General features: G+C 37.1%; 2 protein-coding genes across 4 annotated transcripts in view; one reads left to right on the top strand and one right to left on the bottom strand.

Annotated features, from left to right (window-relative positions):
- Window positions 1-17,153: 17,153 nt before the first annotated feature.
- Window positions 17,154-18,509, bottom strand: LOC126203419 (mitochondrial fission process protein 1). The gene is made up of 3 exons (XM_049937725.1): window positions 18,322-18,509; window positions 18,115-18,242; window positions 17,154-18,012 (listed from the first exon to the last, which is right to left on the bottom strand). Exons 1-3 carry the CDS (start codon window positions 18,371-18,373, stop codon window positions 17,719-17,721), a joined length of 474 nt encoding a protein of 157 aa, XP_049793682.1. The 5' UTR covers window positions 18,374-18,509; the 3' UTR covers window positions 17,154-17,718.
- A 227-nt stretch (window positions 18,510-18,736) lies between these two features.
- LOC126203622 (cell division control protein 45 homolog) overlaps window positions 18,737-25,228 on the top strand; it is a 150,758-nt gene continuing 144,266 nt past the window's right edge. For 2 of the 3 annotated variants that reach the window (XM_049937994.1, XM_049937992.1), the window contains exons 1-2: window positions 18,737-19,031; window positions 19,160-19,312. In XM_049937994.1, the coding sequence (XP_049793951.1) occupies window positions 18,981-19,031; window positions 19,160-19,312 (204 nt within the window). In that variant the 5' untranslated portion in view covers window positions 18,737-18,980. The remainder of the gene's footprint in view (window positions 19,032-19,159; window positions 19,313-25,228) is intronic. The other variant, XM_049937993.1, reaches the window with a different exon arrangement.

Genomic DNA, 25,228 nt, shown 5'->3' with positions numbered 1-25,228 from the left:
GAAAAAGGTACATTTTATGCAGAAGCATGCGCAGCAACTGAGCAACAGTGGATGTGTCAGGTAAAAATTTATGGTAGTACACAACTTTACCTAGAAAGACCTTTAATTCCTTAATGGAGGTTTGCGGAGGCAAAGGGGCAAATGTCTCAACATGGTGACACAACGGCTTGACCCCAGCATGAGAAACTTCAAAACATAGGTGCTCAACTGATCACTGAAAAAATTGATATTTGGCAAGATTGCACTTGAGACCCGCAGACTGCAAAACAGAAAACAATGATCAGAGATTGCTAAAGTGGTTTTCAGTGGAAGAACCCAAAACAACAATATCACTGAGGTACTTGATGCAGCAAGGTACAGAGGGTGTCAGCTGTTCTAAAAAATGATGAAAATTTGCAGGCACTTTAGTGATACCAAAAGCCAAGAGTTGATATTGGTATGGGGCAAAAGGTGTATTGATAATGAAAAGGCACCTAGTGGCTTCTGACAAATCAGTCATGGAAAAGTAAATGCCGCTCTACAATTTTGTGAGCAACTCATCAGGGCATGGCAAAGTGTATGTATCTACGATGGACTGTTCATTAATAGTGACAATGAAGTCACCACAGAGGCGAAGCTTACCTGTCATCTTCTTAATAATGACTAGTGTGTAGTCCATTCACTGCAAGAAAAAAGCTGAATGACATCAAGTGACATAAAATGGTCTAATTCGGTCTTGACAGAGTCGCACAATGAGACAGGCACCTGTTGTGCCTCAAAAAAACAAAGACGTGACTCTTTCATGCTAATGTGGGCATGAAAACCAGTAGAACAACCTAGCCCAGGTGAAAACAGAGAAGAAAACTCTCAGAACAGAAGGACTCTTGTTGCTGATATGGAACTTGACCTGACACTAAATTTACCTCATAGCAATAGAGAAACCAAAAGTGTTAAATGCTTCTAACCTGAACAGGTCTATGGTATGGGAATGATCCACAACAAGAAAGGTGAGAGGACGAATAACAGATTTGTAAGAGACAAGAGTGGAAACTGACCTAGGATTGGAATCTGCTGTTTATTTTAGCTAACCAACTTCAGTAAAACTTGTGTGAGGGGAGGGAAGCCCAAGTCCACATATGTTTGTGTGTTTACTGAAGTCACTGCAGCTCCAGTGCCCACTTGGATTTTTGGCAGTTTATTAAACACACACAAGTCAACAAACAATTTGTTCAGAGAAACAGTCACTGTAGAGATACAGTTTATGTCCATCGGTACTACTGTATCCACCACGTTTGAAGAGGAGCTACACACTAATGCAATGTGGCCTTTCTTTTGACACGTTGTAAATGGCCCTACACTTAGGGCACACAGCACGCTCGTATTGGATGGAGCAGTAAGAGCAAGAAAGAAGATGGGCATATGGCCACTGCTGTGATGTGGCCTATTGCTGCTGCTGTAACTGACGCTGCGCCATGCGATGCTAAGTTGAAGGTTGTACTGCTGCAATGGTTACCACATCACTTGCAATGTGCCTAACAGGGGTTGACTGAGCAACTTCCGATACTTTCCTCCAAGCAGGAATTTGATCGCCTGTAGCTCATGACACTTCAAAGGACTGTACTATACTTAGCACATCCGTAAGTGTCCGAATCTCACATTGAAGTGCTTTTTCATCGACTTCCCTATCTGGTGCCAGATGAATCACATCACGCACCATGTGATCAGCATAGGATTTGTGATGGGTACTACTGACAAATTTATGACAATGGCTCAAACCGTGTAATTCTGCAGTCCACACTTTGTAAGATTGGTTTGGGCTTCTGACAATGATAAAATTTGATATGCATCATAATGACATGCATTCTGTCACCTTAATAGGTTGAGAGAAGGTTGAACATTTCATCAAAGAATAAACTGGCCGGTTCTTGCAAAGGCACAAGCTGGCAAAACTGACACAAGTGTAGTGAAAGCCTGGAAAGAAAGCCCTACACAGCTTTGCATTGCCCACATGAAAAACCTGGAAATGTTGGCATAACTGTGTCTTGTAGAAGTCCCAATCTTCAGCCGATTAATCATAGGCTAAATAGGACAATGATTGCAGTGATGGGAGAGTAACCTGCTGTGAAAATGCAGACTTTATTTGATTGAGAATGGTGATGAGAGCCTCCTGTTCTTCTGCGAAAGGTTGCTGCTGGGCAATGAGATGCTGGAGTATTTCTTCCATCAAGATGTTTGTTGGGTGACTTAGCACTGATACTAACACATGGAGAAAACATAACTCTTACTCATCATCAAGTTTGTTATAGCAAGAACAAACATGATTTATGGAACATAGTACTTTATAGAGCAACACATAAGATGCAGGTTGTGCAAAGCACTGAACACACTGACTGGATAACAGTAATACATTGTAAAGAACAGGCTGAGCCCTCATTTGTGATCGCATAAATAACAGTGTTTCTTTGGCGGCTCCCAAGAACGTGCCATCGGGCTGACCCAGGTAGCCTGTATAAGCAGCCCTGTGAACTGTATGGACATGCACACACTGAAATCGAGTACATCATGAGTGAAGATACACCAGTAAGTATAAAGATGATCAGGGAATAAGAGTCTTAAGGATGGAGGTAATTTTCTTCTATAAAAACCATCTTTGGTAAATTTAGAGAACCGGTATTCAGGGTAGACTATGCAACATTTCTTCTATGTCCGTAACATATCTCATATAGGGATCTTCAGATAGTGATACATGGAAGGATACAGACAGTCAAGTTTCCCTCACACCTCCACCATGCACTGTTAGTGAAGTATGTGTGAAGATTTGACAGGATATTGTGCCTCTAATTTGTTTCCTAAATTTTGTGGCAAGAAATCAAATAATACATTTTGATGAGTGCCTAGTGCTATGAAGTGTTTCTTGTTCAGAGAAGACTTCTGTAAATCAAAAATAATTCCTAGCTTTACAAATGAGATCATGAACTGTTCTAGAGGGTACATATCTATCCAGTGTATGGTCAACTATTCTTTTAAACGTGAGCCATAGTTCATCTACACACTCCTGCCCTGTGCTGACAGTTTCAAGTTCCTCATTGGGATATGACACTACTGATTTTTTTTATCTATTTTACTGAACACACATATCTTTCTACTTGTTTTCAAACAATCTAAACTCCAGGTAGAAATATCAATATCAACAATGTAGAAAAAGATAGATTGCTACCTACCGTAAAAGTAATATGCTAAGTTGCAGACGCACAAGAAAACAGCGGCTGAGTCTCATCGAATGCTCTCAAGTATATATGGTAAGGAGACTATTAGTGAAAGAACATCTCGTGAGTGGTTTCAATACTTCAAGAATGATGATTTTAATGTTGTAGACTGGCATAGTGGTGGAAGAGAGAATGTTTGCGAAGATGCAGAATTGGAGACATTGCTGAGTGAAGACTCACGTCAAACTCAGGAAGAATTGGCACGATTAGTGGGAGTGACACAGCAAGCCATTTCAAAATGTCTCAAGGCTATAGGCATGATTCAGAAAGAAGGAACTTGGGTCCCGTGTAAGATGAAACCAATAGATGGTGAATGGGGTTTTTGTGTTTGTGAACAGTTGATTCAGATACAAAAATGGAAGGGATTTCTGCATCGCATTGTGACCGGGGACAAAAAATGGGTTCATTATAATAATCCTAAATGCAAAAAATCATAGGGATATCCCGGCCATGCTTCCATGTCAACGGCCAAACTGAATATTCACGGCTCCAAGATCATGCTCTGCATTTGGTGGGACCAGCCCGGCATCGTGTACTATGGGGTGTCAAAACCAAGTGAAACAATCACAGATGCTCGTTATCGAACGCAATTAATGCATTTGAGCAAAGCATTAAAAGACAAACGGCCGCAATACAGCGAGAGGCACAATTAAGTGATTTTGCAGCACAACAGCAATGCTTGACCCCACATTGCAAAAGAGGTCAAAACATACTTGGAAATGTTAAAATGGGAAGTCCTACCCACTCGCCATATTCTCCAGACATTGCTCCCTCTGACTATCACATTTTTAGATCAATGGCACATGGTCTGGCTGACCAACACTTCCGATCTCATGAAGAAGTTACAAATTGGATCGATTCGTGGACTGCTTCAAAAGATGAACAATTTTTTCGACGCAGGATTCATACACTGCCCAAAGGATGGGAGAAAGTAGTGGCCAGCAATGGAAAATACTTTGAATGATACATGTATAACAAATTTGTTTCACTAAAGCCTCAAATGTTGGGGAAAATACAGTGGAAGCAAAGTTGTAGACCTTATAGTATAAATGAATGGTGTGTGTTTCTCTTTCTTTTTCTGATATGGATGTGACCAAAAGCGTATGTTTAAGTGTCTTTTAACTGTGCTCGACTGCAACTTTCTACTTGTTTTAGTTATCCTTTGAACTATGGTAGTCATTGTTGCCACATCCGCCTCGTGGTCACTGATAGCAGTTTCGATGTGGACATTCTCGAAAAGTTCAGGTCTCTTTGTTGCCATTAGATCTAAAATATTTCCATCAAAAGTAGGGTTCTGAAAATCTATATGCTCTAGATAGTTTTCACATAAGGCATTTAGTAATGTTTCACAGGATGTATTATCACGTCCACTACTAGAAAACTGCGATTTTCCCAGTTGATGTTGGATGATTAAAGTCTTCACCAACGATTGAGGAACTGACATACATGTTTTTGGTTACATCAGGAGATGTGGCTGGTGGGTGACAGGAGGACCCAATTACTATTATATGCCCACCCTGGTACTGAGTCTCACCCAAACAATCTCAATTACTATTTTATGCCCACCCTGGTACTGAGTCTCACCCAAACAATTTCACATGAGGCTTCAATTTCTATCTCTGAGGATCTGAGTTTCTTGTCTATTGCAACAAATACACTACCTACATTTCCCATTAGCCTGTTCTTTTGATATACACTTAAATACTTAAATCCCTCCCTCCCCCCCCCCCCCCCCCCAAATCTCAGTGCTATCAATTTCAGGTTACAATCAGCTTTCTGTGCCCAGTATTATGTGAGCCTCACTGCTTTCCATGAGTGTTTCAGATCCTGGCACTTCCTTGCAGATGCTTCAGCAGTTAACTACTAGCATTTTAATACTCTCATCTGTGGGTGGCAATCTTTTGGGTCTTGCTTGTATACTTCTGAGTCTCGTACAGCTGTCATTACCTGGACTGGATGGAGAGTTGCATAATCTAAAAAAAAAAAAAAAACCTTATGTGCATCCCACTCACAGTTAGGTGCCTGGGTAGAGCATCTGAAGTGTAGTGTACACATGACCCATTTAAGAGAACCCTACAGTTCTCAACCCTATGGCACAAGTCCAGGAAGTCACAATCTTCCTTGTCACAGGACATTCTAGTTCTCTAATTCAGTCCTTCCACTTGACTCGCAATCAGGCAGACACAATTAGTTCTGGAGACAAGCTGCTAATCGTGAGCTTCCTTGAAACTCCACTGTGTTTTTCTCAACCTTCTCTGCCAGTCACTGGAAAAATACAAGTGTGAACTTGGAGCCTGGATGATGGGCATCATTTGCTCCAACATATGCCACAATCTGCAGTTAGGTGCACCTTGTGCCCGCAATGCACAAAACAGATGCTAATATCGCAGCTTACTGACTAATAGAAGAGCTACAGATCACAGGCCACTTGAAAGTGGAACACAATTCTGCAATAGGTTTCTAGTATCCTGGCCCGATGAGTTAGCACAAACAACACATTGACTGCCATAGTATAGTTGGGTTACCGACCCCTTGGGGCCATTTACTTTTTTTCAATATCCTGCTTTAGTTTGCTCCAAGTAAACTTGTTAAGTGCAAATAAAGTGAAAATATGGCATTTTAGTACCTTTTTTAAAAAAAAAAAAATTGTGTGAATTACATATGATTCACATGGCCCCAGAGTAAAGGTACCAGGTGTGTCATTTGCTATGTCACTAATAATTTTTGGTTTGTACTCCTGTCAGTTTTTCATTCCACAGCATTTCCATTCCACAGCATTATTTGTGTACAGGTCCATTATTGCTTTCCTGCATTGTTCTTCCAGTCTTTATTCAGTGTTGTTTTCCCCGTAACAGAGTGATATTGTGGCAGAAGAAAATGTTTTGTAGAAGTTATGAAGATTAACAAAGGCATGTACAGCAGCTTTTAGATGAAGTTACAGACATAAGTGATGATGATTCTGTGTCATTATTTGGTGATAGGTCAGACGAATTTTTACCAGAGGAGACCGGAAGTGAAACCGGAAGTTCTGATGATGGAATCACATCAGTGAAGGTAGGAATAAGAGTCTTATATCCACATTCAGTCAAAGAACCAGACTTCACAGCTGTAAAAACCAGGCAACAAAGCGCCTCTAACCGTGTTAGTGCTGTAACTACTGCAGTTGATTCAGGTTCAATTGAAGTAAGACTAATATCAGAAAGTTCTGAAGATGAAGATGACACACTTAGAACAAATTCTAATGAGATTGTCTAAGGGCCAGTTGTGGGTAAAAATATGAAAGACTTCACATTTGTTCACTCCAGTTCTGGTGTAAATGCTTCTGTTGCGCTAACTCTCAAAGGCAAGACACCATATGATTTCTTCAAATATTTTGTAACTGATGAAATTTTAGAATATGTGACTCAACAAACTAATTTGTAAGCAAAACAAGTCTTAGAAAGTCATTCAGTAACTGTTAATTCATGACTGAGAAAGTGGACTGCTGTCAGCAAAACTGAAATTGAACAATTTTTAGGATTTTTGTTATGGGTGTCACTAAATGTAAAACAGAGGATTCCAAATTATTGGTCAAGAAATATGCTCTATCACAACAATGTAAAAAATGTTATGTTACACAATCGTTTTGAACTGCTTTTATGTATGTGATATTTTTCCGATAACAACCAGTGTCCACCAGGAAACTGCTTATTCAAAATTCAACCTCTTATTGACAAATTACTTCAGAGATTTCAACGTGCAGTTGTGCCGGAGAAAGAAGTTTGCATTGGCGAAACACTTGTGCCATTTCATGAAGACTGAGTTTCATTCAGTATATAAAGAATAAGTGCCATAAATCTGGAATTAAATTGTTCAAACTTTGTCTGAAGGGTGGCTACACCTGGAATATGAAAGTTTACTGTGGGAAGAATGTGAATTCTGGTGTTCCTCCTGCCACTTCTGTTGTTATGAGCCTTATGAGTGGATTACTAAATGAGGGAAGAATCTTATATACAGACAATTTTTACACAAGTGTTCATCTAGCACACCAGCTTCTTGAACAATCAACACATTTAGTTGGTACTCTAAGAACAGAAAACTGAATCCTCAAGATGTTGTACAGGCAAAACTGAAGAAGGGGGAACACAAACCAAAGGAAAGTACCACAGGTGTAGTAGTACTGAAATGGAAAGATAAGAGGGATGTTCTGATGCTGAGTACTGTTCATAGAGAAGAAGAAGCAGAAGTTCTAACCACGAAGGGCACAAAGAAAAAAACAGCAATGATAATTGACTATAATCAGTCAAAGTCTTTTATAGATCTTTCTGACCAAGTGAAGTCATACTCGTATTGTCTAAGGTGGGGTGTGAAATGGTACAGGAAGCTTGTAATTGAATTGTTGACAGGGTCAGCACTGGTGAATGCTCATGTGTTTTACTGATACATCAACAACAAGAGGATATATCAATCACGGAATTCAAAAAGGAAGTTACTTTGAGACTACTCCATACAGAAGATGCCGATGTGCCTGAGACATCTCTAACCAAAGCCACTGCGTTACCTGCAGATTGTGCACTTGTGAACATGGGAGCAGCCACATGTAGGTGCACAATGTGCTATGAAAAAATGAAGAGTGAATTTGGACGAGAGCAAGCTGTTAAGAAATGCAAACAGACTGCATGGAAATGTAAGAATTGTGACTCTTATTTTTGCATAGAGTGTTTTTTCATAAAGCACAATGCATACAGGTGTTAGAGAAACAAAGTGGAATGACCCAAATTTTTCATTTTCATTGTTGTTGCAATTAGAGTTGAAGAATGTAAATAAAACTGTATATGGTTTGCAATCTACTGTCTAAGTAATATGTCAAACTAAATAATAAAAAGAAGAAAAGTCTAATACGACTGAGCCATATGAGTTATATATGTAACTCACAAATTCATATGTCAATAGCTACTCTTGAGCTCTTGATAACCATAGGCTACGAACATGATTTGTTCCTGTGGCCATAACCTACTATAACACCGAGTCACAGAACACTCCTGTGAGTTACACCTGAACCACAGAGCTTTAAATGGAAAAACGTCCATGAGTAGTATTTATTTCATGTGGCCGGAAGAGAACACTTCCTGTGAGTTATATTTAACTCACGTGGCAGTCAATGTGTTAAACACAGATTTCTATAGATTTTACACTCTCTAAACTGTAAGTTCAGAGTTTCTTGCGACCAATTTTCTCAGCAAGCCAATAAAAAAAATCTGGAAAATTTAAAATTATCAACCGGAATCTAATCAACAGTTCTACATTTCTCTTATCATTATCATTCTGGTATCAGTAAAAGAAAATTGTTGTATAGTTAATAAGACTTAAGAGGTCTGTTTTCTGTTACACCTCCCTCTCCCTCCACCCAGCATTAGACAGCTGTGTAAGAAATAAGATGGTAAAAAATTAGAACACTGCTTTATTCTGAAATGTTTGAAAGTCACTGTGGATTGGACTTTACAACACAAGATACACAATGTTAACTCCAGGTAGTTGTTCCAGCCCAAAATAACAGTCTCTAAATACAGTCTCCAACAAATTGGAAACTATTCCCACTATGCTAAGAACATCAGTTGTTGCTTTCACTTTCTAAGTGATAGGGTGTGCAAATCCTATGAAGTTCAGTTTATACAAAATGAATAAATAATGTCCCTCATTAACCTTGCAGACCATTTATAGCTACTGAAGAACTTCAATGTTTGGCCAATCTCCCAACCCCAGAAATATGAGGAGAGGACCAAATTATACATCTGAGACTCTACCACTCTTTTGATATCTACCTCAAACTTGACCAAAAAAACAACCAACAAACTAATGGGACCTCCATGGAACTGGATGGGGAATAGAAAAAAATAGAGCTATTCATTCACCTAAGTCAGCAAATAATTTTACATGGATTGGCATCTCCACTAGCTCTATAGAGGTCTAGCAAACAACACTAGACAAGCCAGAAGGAACGTATACAGCATGAAGAATGTCTTAGTGTTGGGAACCCACATGGCAAATGGAACATGAACTAATCGCATAAATGACAGGCATGGCACTACCAAGAACTACATACCATATTGTAAACAAATAGATGAGTAACATATACCACTGCAACATAAAAACAAGAACATCCCAGACTTCAGCTATTTAACACATGATGTCACACTTTAAAGAGAACTGGATATAATATTAACATGGAAGATTCAAGTACATGGAAAGTTTCTTCCAAATTTCCAGTCTTTTGAATAGAACACTAACAACAGAATGTGAAGAGGTAAAAGTTACATAGCACATATCCTCCCCTCTTCATTTTTGATAGCTTATGTACAATATAAATGCATGCATCAAAATACCCATTCTAGACTTGTTCGTTATATAATTTAAGTTTTCTTAACTTACATTGTAATTTCAGTTTTTAAGAGGAAAAGTGCACTAAAGTTGGCCAAATGTGTTAAATATGGCATGAAAACATAAACATTAGACTATACACACACACACACACACACACACACACACACAGAGAGAGAGAGAGAGAGAGAGAGAGAGAGAGAGAGAGAGAGAGAGAGAGAGAGATGATGGTACCTTCTGAATAGAACTCATTTCAGTATTAACTCAACTGCTTACGGGATATGAAGGTATGCTAGACCTGGATTAAATCCGCCAGGTGGATTAATGACAAGAGGTCTGTGCACATCCCACTAGGTGAATACTGGGCTCCTTCCCATTTTCCACCTCAGATTTACATAACACAAACATTTAGTACACCTTCTCATTCTTCTGTGGACGTATCACGGTTGTTTATGTGATGAAACGGCCGATCTTGTAAGTGCAGTTGATACAAAAAACGAAATTATAAAGTTACTACAAAGTGACATTGAGGCATTAAAATCCGAACTTTCGACCATCAGGGAAAAAAACGATACATTAATACAAGAAAAGAAGTCCTGTGTGTGTAAAAACCATCAAACAGAAAAGCAAGAAGATCACAAAAATACGAGTGAATGATCGGACTTTAAAAGCAACAACATTTGAAATGTTCCCGTTGATCTCTCGGTAAACACAGTAAGCCAAAAACTGGAAGATAAAATTTAAATGGAAGGTGGTGACAAATGGCAAAAGGAAAAATAAGGTGACAGATATGCAACAAAAGGAAAATGACTTTTTAATAATTAGCGATTCGCTGCTGAAGAATATCGCTGTGTCCAATTGCAAGATCGACGTACGACTTGGAATTAGAACGCAATAACTCGGTAAACATTTTAAAAATATGGTAAATGCAAGACGAGCTACTACAGAACCAGATTATGAAACCAGACATAATTATAAAGGGGTGTTTATAGATGTTGGAACAAATTCGTTACGGAGCAGCAGTGAGGAAGAAATGGCAAACGAAACAAGAAACATGATTCGTTCTGCAAGAAATATGCATGCAATATCTCGGCTGATACTTAGCACAATCATAAACAGAAGGTCAGGGAGTGAAAAATATATCACAAAAATAAACTGTGCTCTTAAAGAACAATGTGATCATCTTGAGGCAGTTTTTATAGACCCAAACAAATTCCTATGTGAAAACTCACTAGCTAAGGATGGCTTGCATTTAAATAGACTGGGGTCTGTAACATTCAGCAGAATGTTTGCAGATGTCTGCAAAATCATTAGAAGAAGGGAAACTAATATGGCCTGAAGGGGGTGAAAAAGCATACACTCTAACTGGAAAAGAAAACTATAAGCACAAAAAAAATTCCTCAGAATACAGCTCATTACATGTAAACCAACAAAAGAAAAATTACATAAAAGTACTTCATCAAAATATTCAGTACTTTGGTAACAAAAAAATTAGAAGCAAAAGTACTCCTGAGTGAAGTAAGACCAGACATATTATGCATCAGTGAACATCGACTAACTGAAAGCAAAATAGGTAATGTTGCAATAAAGCACTAAAAACTAGCTAGTTACTTCTGCAAATCTAAATATAAGGGTGGTGGTGTTTATATATAAATTAAAACAGGTACTCTCTTAAAGAATGTAAACAGTGAAGATGATACATTGCGCATAGCTAGAGAAAAAGACTTTGAAGTTACTGGTATCGTGACAGAGGATTTTAGAGAGTGTTGTGTGTACAGATCACCATGTGGCAATATTAGCATCTTTCTGAAAAAACTTGCTAACTTATTGAGAATGAATATGAAGAGAAATCTTATTACGTGTTGAGACTTCAACATCGACATGGGAAAAAAGACACAAAAATAAGACAGGATTTTGAAGAATTGCTAATACAGCACAACATGAAAGTAACAATAACTGCACCAACAAGAGTGACTTCACAAAGTGAGACAGTTATTGACAACATAATTACTAATATGTGTAACTATGAGTCACATGTAGTTCAGACAGAAATATCTGATCATCATGGACAACTAATCAGCTTTTGCAGAAGTAATGACACAGTGTCAGAACCAAAACGAACAACCAAAGAAATTAGGATCATCTGTGAACAAAATATCAACATCTTTAGAATACTGTTAAGTAAGGAAACCTGGAATGAAACCCTACAGGCCCAGAGTGTAAATGAAACATATGATGCATTTATTTCAACACTTAAATACCATTTTAATGTAGACTGTATTTTATTGGTCCAGTTGTCTACATAGCAGCTTATGCATGAGACACTGGACAAGTCAAGTTATAAAAATACAGGCTGAAAGTCATTTCAAGGAATACATATTTAAGCTTACAATAATACACTTTACACGTAAGTATTTATATAACACATTTCATAAATTTAAATATTCTTCAATGGAGTAAAGCAGTGATGCTGTAAATATGACTTTAGAGATTTTCCAAATGTATTGATCTCAGTGATAGCTTTTATGTTTACAGGAAGTCTGTTATAAAGCTTAACTCCCATGTGAAAAGTACCTTTTTGGCACAGTGCTGAGCTGATTTGAGTCATATGTAAGTTTCTGTTTTGTCTGGTAAAGTGCTCATGTATATCACAGTTTTTTGCAGTCTCCGGTCCTTGCCTATTACATTTAATTTAAAGAACAAAAGGGCTTCCATAATGTATACACACGGTAATGGAGGAATACCAGATTTCTTAAACAGGGGTTTACAAGAGTCTCTAGGCTTGCACCCAAACAACATTCTAATGGCCCTTTTTTGTAGTTTAAAAGTGCTATTAGCTGTTTTAGCGTTTCCCCAGAAGGTGACCCCATATCAAAGACGAGAATGAAAGTATGCATGATATGCATTCAATACTGTTTTCTCACTACAGCATGATTTTAATGAACAAAGAAGGTAACATGTTTTGCTCAGTTCTGCATTGAGATATTCAATATGCTTATTCCATCTGATGTTACTCTGCAGCCGAAGTCCTAAGAATTTGGTTTCAGTATTGTTACCAACTGGTTTGTCATTGATAGAGACTGGTGGGATAAACATGTCCTTGTTAGGAACATTGTGGAATTTTAGAGCAACGGTTTTCTTACTATTTATTACAAGCTGATTACTCTGTGCCCAGCTGCTAAGTTGTTTCGTGACTGTGTTTACTGTCTGCTGTAACTGTTCATCGTCGTCTCCTTTTAGTAGAATCGCCGTGTCATCTGCAAATATGATTGTTTTGTGTGCATCAATATTTAAGCTTAGATCATTTATGTACAGAAGAAACAGAAGGGGTCCCAATACTGATCCTTGGGGGAAAACCACATTTTATTTGTTTATAGTCGGATAAGTGATTAGATACAGTTTTTAATCCAATATTTGTGTGCTTGATGCACACTGCCTGCATACGATTAGTCAGGAAGGAACTGATCCACTTGTTGGACAGACCTCGAATACCATATCTTTCTAGCTTTGATAGCAGAATTTTATGGTCCACCATGTCAAAAGCTTTTGTCAAGTCAATAAAGACTCCTATTGTTTCCTGTTTTTTGTCCATCAGGTTTAGGATGGAATTGATGCACTCATAAACAGCAGTTGTCGTTGACCTCTTATTTCTGAATCCATGTTGTTCATTACACAGGATGCTGTTTTTATTTATAAATTTCATAAGTTTCTCATACATAACTTTTTCCAGTACTTTAGAGATGCAGGAGGAAATTGTGATGGGTCTGTAGTTGTTTACATTGCCTTTATCCCCTTTTTTATATACAGGAATAACTTTTGATGTTTTCAACACATCAGGGAAAGAGCCTGCCTGAAGTGAGCAGTCGCATAAATGTGTGAGTACTTCAATTAGGTTTGATGCGCTCTTCTTTAACATTGTTGCAGGTACAACATCAATACCTGCCGATTTGGAATTTTTTAGTCCTTTTATTGCTTTAGATACTTCATCTTGTGAAACAGAACTGATGTACATTGATTCTCTACATGCACTTATTTTATATTCTTTTACCTGGGTGCTCATAAAGTTTGATTGTAACGTATTTTCAGCAACACCCGTGAAAAAGTTGTTAAATGTGTTGGCTACTTCTAAGGGGTTTGTTACTATTTTATTTTTATGTGATAGTGTTATATTTTTGCAAGGTTGTCTGTATTCTCCACATTCTTTTTTTATAACACTCCACATAGCCTTTGATTTATTTGCTGAATTATAGATGATTTCATCATTATGCATTTTTTTCCTGCTTTGTATTACTTTTCTTAATATTTTGGAGTATTTTTTATAGTATGCGCGTACTACAGGTAAGGAATTTTTTGAGTTACATATTTCATGAAGTAGTCTTTTCTTCTGGCATGAAACCCGTATTCCCTTTGTGATCCAGCTGTTTGTTCTAGAGTTTCCCCGTATGGTTAATGTTTTCAGTGGGAATGCAAGTTCAAAGAAATGGGTTAATGTATCAATGAAAGTGTTGGATTTTTCATTTATATCATTCATTTTGTACACTCCTAGCCATTTTTCTTTCTGTAACATTTCCCATTTCTGTAGCATTTCCCAAAGTAAAGAGAAAAGAAAGGCTGCAAGATCAAAGTGGATTACCAGTTAAATACTTGAACAGCGAAGGAAGCTGCAGGATCTCAGACGGATGGGCGAAGCTGAAAACAATAAAATGTTAAAAAAGAAGTATAGAAAAACAATAACAGAAGCAAAAGCAATTGACACCACCATAACGAACTCCAAAAACAAGGCAAAGGTAGATTGGAATGCAATTAATGCTGAAAGAAAGGAAAAAGATGGGTCAAACAAAGAAGAAGGTATTAGGTCAATTAAAATAGACAACACAGTGGTCACAAATGGTATGGAAATAGCAAACATACTGAATAATAACTATATCAGTGTAGTAGAAAACTTAAAATGGGAAAGAAATATTCAAAAACAGAAGAGTATTAAAGTACCAAAAAGATCATGCAGTACAATGTTGTTAAGACCAGTCACGGAAAATAAGCTACGGAAAACAATACAGAAACTGAAGTCCAAGAAATCAGTTGGTGATGACGAAATATCAAATCATGTAATAAAGCTGGTAAGAGAGCAGATAATAACACCACTGCTGACCATAGCAAACTGTTCTTTCAGATATGGAATTTTTCTAGAAAAACTGAAGGTAACAAAGGTGGTGCCAGTGTACAAGAAAGGGGATAAGGACGTCCCAACAACTACAGACCAGTTTCATTTATATCAGGTTTCTCGAAAATCCTAGAAATGTTTATGTATACCAGATTAGTTAATTATTTGGACAAACATTCTCATACCCTCACAACATTGTTTCAGAAAGGGTAAATCTACAAAATCAGCAACTGCCAGTCTAACAGAATAAATTTTACAGTCCTTAGATGAAAAAAAGGTTGTCTCTGCAATGTTTCTGGATCTTTCAAAAGCATTTGACACCATTGACCAGGAAATGCTGATACAAAAATTAGGCAACTATGGCATTTGAGAGCGACCAGGTGAATGGATAAAATCATACTTGTGCAACCGCAAGCAGTATGTATCATTAGGAAACTCATACCAATCAGAAACCAAACCCATCAAATATGGAGTGCCGCAGGGTTCGGTAATGGGGCCATTGTTATTTAATGTGTTTATTAATGATCTAGGTGTTGAGTTGGAAGAAAAGAAAATATTGTATGCTGATGACATGACAATACTAAATAGTGACCAAAATATGGAACAGCTTGATAGAAGAGCATACATATCTGCAAATGTCACAGCTCAATGGCTGTTGGAAAAAGATCTGGTTATAAAACTAAAAGAGACTATGTATGCAGTGTTTAAAACAAGGAGACAGCTGTAGACATGGATTTAGAGGTTGATGGAACAATGCTGGAAGATCAGGTTGCCCTCCATGGGGCGGGTGCACGCAATGACTGTGGTTATATTGGGTTAGATAGAGCAGCAATCAGTCATATTAAAGCAACTTAATTCTATGACTGATTGCTGCTCTATCTAACCCAATGCTGGAAGAAGTAGGATCTGCTAGATCCTTAGGTATTCTTGTGGATAATGAACTGGAAAAAAATTTAAAAAAATATTAATAATATCCGTAAGAAACAGAGCTCTGTCATATTCTTAATGATGCAGTCTATCATGGACTTTTTGAACCATACTTACAGTATGGAGTGACTGTGTGGGGAAACTCAAACAAACAAGAGACAAAATGAGAGTTCACAAAAAGGCAATTAGGACCATTTTAAGAAGAAAGACCTCTGAAATGTGCAGAAACTGTTTCAAAAAGTTAGGTATCTTAAGTTTTTCATCGTTGTATGTATACAAAACAATAATGTACATCACAAAAGATAGTGAGGACTGGATTACAAATGCTAGTGTACACACCCACTATACAAGAAGGAAGAATGAAGTATGGGGCATACCCCACCGATTGGCAATGCTAGAAAAAGGACCCCAATACTCTGGTATCAGACTACTAAGAAGTCTGCCTAAAAACCTGCAAGATGGTGTACTTAACAATGACTTTCCAAAGAAAATTAGAGACTATCTCATTGAAAAAGAGTTTTACAGTGTTGCAGAATACTTATGCAATTAAATTTGTATATATTGTTATTCATTATCAATGATGTAAAAATGTAAGCTAAAGGGGTAGAAAAATAAGTGATAATGAATGTTACAACTTTGACATTTCCAATATTACTCGTACATTTACTGTACACAATGTAATCTTACAGGATCAAATAAAATTCAATTCAATTCCACACAGAATTTACTCTATACACAGAGAGGTTGGGTGCATTGCTTCTGTTGTAGAGGAGTGATTAGGAGACTGATAATCCTTCCTGTTTCATCTCCTTAAACACTTATTCAGTATTAACAATCATTCTTCCCACACTCCATACATGAATTGAACAGAAACAAATCCTAATAAGGGCACAATGAGATGTACCCTCTGCCATGCACCTCAGTTGTTTGCAGAGTACAGATACAGATGTAGACATCAGCATCTGGAATAGATGATATAAAAGCTATTAAATGACATGTAGACTGAGGTTTCGTGGAAGACAAATCCGATGACTTTGATGAATTACAAATTACTTCATTTATGGGCCAGTATCTCCTATGTTCTGTTCAATCCATACTTCATTCAAGCCAGTGAAAAAGTAAATTATGTTGTTCATTCAATGACCTGTGTTTGAGACAAGGTTTATTTTATATGTGTAGACTTCTGTATTTTATAATGTGTGCGCTCTAACATAAAATAGCAGTAAATTATCCATGAGAACCAACTATCCAAGAAAACATCCGTGACTGCTGATCTTTATCGATTCAGCTGTGACTGATGTTGTCTATGCATTACAAAGTATTTTTATGAAATATGATGTTAACAAGCATACAGCTTCCGGCAAAATTTTATTTACAAAACAGTTCTATACAGTCTTATTAAATCTGTCTTTTATTGCTGGAATGTAAAATTCATTTATACAACAACAATGAAAATACTGCACTCAGTTTAACGAGAAAATTTAATTGCAAAAGGTAGCTTGAATTTGTACCAAACCTTTCACTATCAAACTATAAAGTATATGCACATTATATTGTTCCACACATACATATGAAAATACCATTTGGTCATTATATAATCAAGATAGAGAAGAAGGCAACAAGTGACTTCCTGAGCTTGAAATTTGATAACTAAGTTGTTGAAAGCTTACAGCAATGAACACACTCTTTCAACTGCGAATCCAGCTATATTGCTTCCGTCTTTGCTTTTTATTAATATTGAAGGACGAAGGCAGACCATTATAATACTTTTATTAGATTCACTCAATAATTTTATTTAACAGTGCATATTCCTCGGGCGAAGAGAATTCCTTTTATCTTGAAGGCACTACCATTTCGTTAATCTATTAATATATTGTTCTATATAGTACTAACGCCCTCGTGTATCTGTTTGTGATCCACAACAGCCATTACTCAGCTGTCAACTAGTTATTTCTTCTTCTCTGCGCTAACAACTGTACTAATTTGCTATTTTATCTATTTGTATGACAACACAAGAAATAATGCCAGTTAACTTTTTTTTGATATCCATACTCTGAAAGTACGATCCATTACAATATCTACAAAATGATCTATTGGCTTCACGATGAAAGGAATGCACGCGAGGCCTACTGCTGTTGTTATCCACTTCCTAGTGGTTTTTGGAAGTTTAGTTGTATTATTAAGAATCAGTAAAGACGCTGCGCAAATACGGTTTATTGTAAATCCAGGAATTATTACGGAAGCAAAACTTTGCCAAAGAAGAGTATCAACCGCTGCTAACTTCACATTTCTCCGTCTTTGCTGCACGTTGTCGCATGGAATCTGAAATATTCATAACTTTTTGACGACACAGAAACACCGGAAAACATACGCACTAATATACTTTCATGTTGTCTACGTGCATAAGAGTTATTATTCATTCACCTTAAAAACTTTATAGGTTTTATCTATAGTATCAGCCACAACATACGCACAAGCAATCCCATAGCTTAGATATACCCATTTTACATGGATTAGTGGTCGAAAGGATTCACCAACTTCATTCGAGTACCCTAAATACAAACATAAATTTCAATATTACGAAACGTAAACAACTTTAAGATCATTTCGGAATGTGTAATTCAGCGTTACCTAAGAGCCTCAATGGGCTATCTCTAAATATGTCTCTCTCTATTTCTGACATTTTTTGCAATGCTTATTAATTTAATACTTATTTCTTTCTTTTCTATCCAGGAACGGGTCTAATACACTGCCATTATCACAACATAAAGATATTAAGCAAATCAATTCACAAATTGTTGGCCCCCAACCAGAAATACCGCTTCGTCTGCACTTGGCAGGGAAGCCACCTTTTAAATGTGTATATTCTGACTTACAAGATATTAAGTAAGATTTATGGAAAAGAAACTTGAAACTAAAAAGGAAAGATGTCTCTCATAGGAAGCAAATGTGCTGCAGCAGCTAACAAATGGTATAATTTGATGCACGAATGAATTTTATTAAGCAGAAATTATTTGGGCATTAGATATATCTTCTCTACTAAAGTTATTTGAATTAGCGCCACTATTGTGAACATATTCGAATCAGCTGGGACGAGAATTGTATGTATTTGTTTTGGAGTGAAAGTTGTAATCGTGATAAGTAAATTTTAATATGAAGGCTTAATCCTGCTTAAGACTAAGTGCAATATTACTGAACCAATCGTTTGTTTCTGGAATCTGGCAAATAATCTCGTGTCGCCAGCTTCTGCGGTATGACTGCCAATGTCGGAGTGCCGTTGAATTGAAATAATGTTTGTGGGTGATATAAAAAAGGACTTTTACGGTGAATTAATTGGAAAGGTAATATTATCAGAGTGCGATGTAAACAGATTCATCATTAATGAAAGTAGTTTAATTCAGAAATGTTAAACTTCTTGCATGCAAAATTTTCATGTATTTTCATAAGGTGAACTTGTTTCGTCTTGCAGAGAATTTTGTTGCTCGTGAACCATGACGTGGATGCCATATGTGCATGTAGGATTTTGCATTGCTTGTTAAGGGCTGACAGTGTTGTTTATACACTAGTTCCAATTGAAGGAATAAAAGATTTGGAAACGGCCTACAAAGAAAATTCTGATCAGGTAAAACTCGACAATTTAAGTATCCATGAAAGTTAAGTATACATTTTTCCTCTTTTTAATGGTGGGAGTTAATTACAGTACTTTGACACTTGCAGTTTGCAGTAAGATCATTCTTGGGTTAACCACATAGTAAATAACTCATAGTTTTGGAAACCTTGCTTACTAGTACTCGCCCGATGTACTGCCTGTGAAAGACATCAAGGCACAACTAATGTGAGGTACACACATTGTTTTCCTATTTTTAAATTCCACAGATCAGTCAGTGAAGACCTAGATAATTGCATTATGTTTAGTTTTGCTTCCAAGCTGTTCTGTGGAGTGAAATGAATGAGTAGGCCTACGGAAACACATTGTTTCTATCGCCTTATGAGAACTGTCAGTTTTGAGTGTCTGTAATGTGTTAGTATTCCAGAACAGAATAATTTTGTAAGATGTTAATGAAAATACTAAAACTGTTAAGTGTTATCACAGTTTAAATTTTTTATTGCAGTGGCATGTTATACTACACAGTGCCATCCAATGTTTGTTTACGATTGAAACTGAAGGTACTGACTTAGCTGCAATTACAAATGGTGCTTAGAGCACATGTAATTCTCTCTCTCTTACCCATAGCCATTGATGAAATTCTGTAGTATGATTAGCATACATTACAATTTCCAAGACTATAAACATATGAATTCAGTGTCATTTAAACTATTGAAAGTGCCATTTAATAGAGTTTTATGCTAATATTTGAATAGAGAACTTCCCTGACACATGATAAACATGGTCCACCATGTAGCCAGAACACAATTATGTGTTTGTCATTACCCAAACATGATTCTTGACAATTCAGTCCTCATTTTCCCTGAAAATATAATAATCAGAAATGGGGTCAAGATGAATATTGTCTGTTAGTTATTGGCTTTGACCAATGACTTAATGATAGTGCCTGCTGTGATGTCACCTTTTGTTGTGTATTTTGATAGTTTGGTTGTTAGTTGGCAAAACCAACAAATGTAAAGGCAAAAAACCTTGTTGTGGTGACAGACTTCTCTGTAGTTTAGCACAAGGTCAATGTTTAGTTGGAAGATGACAGTTTGATTCTAAGTTGGGAAGCCAACAGGTGTGAAAGTAGAAAATCTGGTTGAGATGACAGACTGATCTATACTTTAGCCTGTTGGGAAAAAAAAAAATCACCATTGACATCATGTTATAGTCGCCATGTTGTTTATAGTCCCCGCAGTGTTTTTTTTATGGCATTTGTTACATGTTTCCTGTGTCACTGGCCAAAGCTGGAGCTTAGTATTGAATATTCCTCTGTATCTGCAGAAATTCAGCATGTTCCTAATCTGTGGGCATTAGGTTATTGCTACTCTTTACATTAGTAGTCCAATTTTAGAAATCGTGCCCCACCTCACCACTTCAGATTATATTCATATGTGTAGCTTTAGTACTTTTCTTACACCATAGATCACTTTTACAAGGATATTAGATATAGCTTGCCGTTTAAGACATAATTCATATATGCAGGCATATAATGAACTTCAGGCAGCGTATAGTTTGACAAGGATGAGACATGTTGTTAATGGCCTTGTAGTAGAAAACATCCCAGCACTTGCCTAAAGTAGTTTAGGGTAACCGTAGAAAACTTAGATCAGGATGACTGGCTGAAGATTGGAAGCTCCATCCTCCCGAATATAAGGCCAGTCTGCTTAAAACCAAGCTATTTGATTCAGTTTATCCCCAATGCCCAGTATAGTTTTGCAAAGATGTTATTTAATAATGCAAAATGCTAGTGCTACACTATTTATTCATTTCTTACTCGCAGTCACTGTACACACTGCACACACATATCAGCTGATCACAAAGGATGGTGTTTGGTTCCGATTTTGTGTATTGCAACTTCTCATTTGATATCTTGAAAAAGAGCTAGTGAACATGCGTATGTAATGAGTTAAATGCTGAGTTCAAAAAGATGATAAGGTTTTGGGTAAGAAAGTAATATTCCATTTGTGGGGATGGTGATTGACTTATTGTAAGGTATTAGTTTTTATTCTTGACATACTTTTTTATATACAATCATAACTAGCTTTGGCCTTTAAAGACCATCTTCAGATGCTAGGGGTGACACTGACAAGGTAGGAAAAGTTGGTCATCAACTGTTACCCATAGCCTATGAAGATTGAAGCAGGTTATGCTTGTACCATAACTGATTGTGTCAAAAATAAAAAATGTAGGCCCTAAGTGGATAAGGTGTTTGTATTTTACTTTACATACTTCTGTAGTAATATTTTTTGGAGAAGAAAAAAGTGTATGAAAGTTTTATTTGAAATGTAAATCTTTCATTGTTTTTTTCATTATTATTTACTTGTTTCATTTTTTAACTAATCCCTACTCTGTGTTTTTTTAGTAGACATAATCCTTCACTGTTTAGAAAGTGTCACTTAATGGCTACTTTTTAACTGATCTAACTGAATGTTATTATTAATTCAGCCCAAACATTCTAAGTAGCAGAAAACTTTTCTATTATAGTTCATTAAAATGGATGGCAGTTTGTATGCTAAAGTATTACTAGTTAAATCCAGTACTTGTTTTGACAGAAATGTGGCAACACATTAAAAAATAACCAATAACAGTTAGTCAAAGTTATGACAGAAACATTACTTTGCTTTTGGTAACAATTTGATGTTCCATATCTAATACAGTGAAATCTAAATAACTTTGTTGTCTCTTGGCAATCTATGATATTGTCAGTATGACAGAAAGTAAATATGCAGACATTTGTTTAACTGTCCTAGTGCTCTGTATATAGTGACTGCTAAGTCAGAACTGTGTTCTGTACCATCACACAATATATGTTAGCACCTGTTGGAATGGTTTAGCTCCATGAACTGAGCTGAAATGAATTGGCTCCAGGTACAGAGCTGTGAAAGTGTCTGCAGCATGTCATTTTTTTCCTGCGTGTTGGCAGAAGGATCTTCATCTGTGCCAGTACTAGGCGGAAACAAAGTACACAACATGTATCTTACATCATCCAGCCTATTGAAGTAGTGTAATGTAACTATTCATTGAAAGGCATCACTCCAAAAATGATGAAAACTTCTGCATTCTGGTTACAAAATTTCGGCAGTCTTGACTTAAGGGGCACCTAAAGGCGAAGTACTACTTATCGAGAACTAAAAAAACATTTTTGAATTACTGATAACATGTACATTCCACGTGGGAAAAATATATCTAAAAACAAAGATGATGTGACTTACCGAACGAAAGTGCTGGCAGGTTGATAGACACACAAACAAACACAAAACATACACACGAAATTCAAGCTTTCACAACAAACTGTTGCTTCATCAGGAAAGAGGGAAGGAGAGGGAAAGACGAAAGGATGTGGGTTTTAAGGAAGAGGGTAAGGAGTCATTCCAATCCCGGGAGTGGGAAGACTTACCTTGGGGGAAATCCTGATGAAGCAACAGTTTGTTGCGAAAGCTTGAATTTCGTGTGTATGTTTGTGTTTGTTTGTGTGCCTATCGACCTGCCAGCACTTTCGTTCGGTAAGTCACATCATCTTTGTTTTATGATAACATGTACTGTCATACATGTAGCAATACAAAATTTGAACAAAATTTGATATAATAAAGTGTGCATGGATTGCCCATTAAAGCTTCTATTGCATCATATTTTATACTACGTAATAGGCTTCTTGTGATTTTCCATGTCTGTCACATTTCAATACCAAATGTGTTATGCTATCTGGAATGCTGATATGCTCAAAAAGTATGTTGATTGAAAAATTTGAAATTGCACAGATGTTTGAAACTCCTGTGTCTCTTCCTTTAATCCGACACACACCATCAAACAGTACTCACGAATCTGTCTAACGATAGCTCTGCAGATGACTCCTTTAATTCATGAGCATCTATGGAGCTGTTCTTATATACCTGAGCGTGGCATCTGCCTGCCCTGTAGCTAGATTTTTAGTCATTCCACCTTAAACCACCCTAGACATACATTCATAGATACTTGATAGTTGTGGCTGATTCCAGTAACTGATCAAACCAATTGTGTAGTCAAATATTGCAAGATATTACTGTGTAAGTGTGTTACATTAAATTTATTTCTGTTTAGGCTCTGCTGCCAATGTTCTCACCATGTGGGGATAGTTTCCAAGGTTTCTTTACTTCTGATGATGCCTTCCCATTAAGAATCGGGAATAGTTTGCTTGGACCTCCTCAATCAAACTGAAAGTCTTGTATGATATTTTGGCTAAACTTAAGGAAAATTAAGCTAACTGGTGGCTGTGGTAGCACGTGTTGTAGATTGTGTACAGATTAGTGTCACAAATTGGTGGTAGTAGCGTCTCTGACAGCAAATGTGCAAACTAGCACTATTGATCTATTTATGATGTTTCTTTGTCTTACTGTGAGTGGAAGAAAAGTGGATGCGGTGACACATTGATATGTAGAGTAGTCCAAAGGCTAGATAAGATTAGATGTTCATTTGGTTGAGAGTTGGCGAAGCTAATGAATCTGAATGGAAAAAAAAAAAAAAAAAAAAATGCTTATTGCGATGACAGACGATGTGTAGTCTGGCCTGAGTATAGGTTTGATAGGAATATGACTGTTTATTTACAATAGTCACATTTAAAATGACCATTTCAAAAACTTTGTGTGGTATTTACAGAATGTTCAAATTTCAGAGGTGTTGATTGAACTGCTTAGATTTTTCCAAACATTCTGTTTTGTATAGCAGCATTCTGCCATATTTCATTATGCTTCCATGTATTTTCGTACACTCATTGTCATGGTGGTGTTTATCGAATGCTATTTTCTCATTCGTTCTGCCATCTTAAAATGGTACTTGGAGGAAATCCTTAACTACTGGAATAGTAGTAAAGGGCACACAGTTTGGTATTTTTAAGGGGTGTCATTTGTTTATTGTTGTGGTTTTTCACATAACGGTTCACTGTACACTTTAATATGTTGCACAATATTAATTACAAATACCATTCTGCAGTTGTGGGCAGATGATGTTTTAATTACTTCCAGTGCACGTATGCAACTGAACAAGAGACTGGCCTGTGACAACACAATCATAAACAATGTTTGTAATGATATTTCTTGACAATAGACCAGACCCACGACCGACATGAGTTTTCATTGTGCCCAACTACCACTGTCAAATACTATTCTTACTTTTATTTGCCAACAGTTGATGAGAACCACCACCAAACTGCCCTTCTACTGTGACCCCTTGCTATCAAACTGATGCCTTTCAGCCAACCCAGCCACAGAAATTTTGTTTTACTATCTACATCTACATTTATACTCCGCAAGCCACCCAACGGTGTGTGGCGGAGGGCACTTTACGTGTCACTGTCATTACATCCTTTTTCTGTTCCAGTCGCGTATGGTTCGCGGGAAGGACGACTGTCTGAAAGCCTCCGTGCGCGCTCGAATCTCTCTAATTTTACATTCGTGATCTCCTCGTGAGGTATAAGTAGGGGGAAGCAATATATTCGATACCTCATCCAGAAACGCACCCTCTCGAAACCTGGCGAGCAAGCTACACCGCGATGCAGAGCGCCTCTCTTGCAGAGTCTGCCACTTGAGTTTGCTAAACATCTCCGTAATGCTATCACGGTTACCAAATAACCCTGTGACGAAACGTGCCGCTCTTCTTTGGATCTTCTCTATCTCCTCTGTCAACCCGATCTGGTACGGATCCCACGCTGTTGAGCAATACTAAGGTCGAACAAGTGTTTTGTAAGTCACCTCCTTTATTGATGGACTACATTTTCTAAGGACTCTCCCAATGAATCTCAACCTGGTACCCGCCTTACCAACAATTAATTTTATATGATCATTCCACTTCAAATCGTTCCGTACGCATACTCCCAGATATTTTACAGAAGTAACTGCTACCAGTGTTTGTTCC

Source organism: Schistocerca nitens, chromosome 9 (genome assembly GCF_023898315.1).
Source record: "Schistocerca nitens isolate TAMUIC-IGC-003100 chromosome 9, iqSchNite1.1, whole genome shotgun sequence".
Lineage (NCBI taxonomy): Eukaryota > Metazoa > Arthropoda > Insecta > Orthoptera > Acrididae > Schistocerca > Schistocerca nitens.
This window is presented reverse-complemented; position numbering and strand designations above follow the sequence as displayed.

Coding starts and splice junctions, on each gene's coding strand:
- LOC126203419 (XM_049937725.1), bottom strand. CDS start 18,373: ATGTCAGAAATAGAGAGAGACATATTTAGAGATAGCCCATTGAGGCTC. Junction 18,243..18,321: donor TAGCCCATTGAGGCTCTTAG/GTAACGCTGAAT, acceptor GTTTGTATTTAG/GGTACTCGAATGAAGTTGGT. Junction 18,013..18,114: donor AAACCTATAAAGTTTTTAAG/GTGAATGAATAA, acceptor TGAATATTTCAG/ATTCCATGCGACAACGTGCA.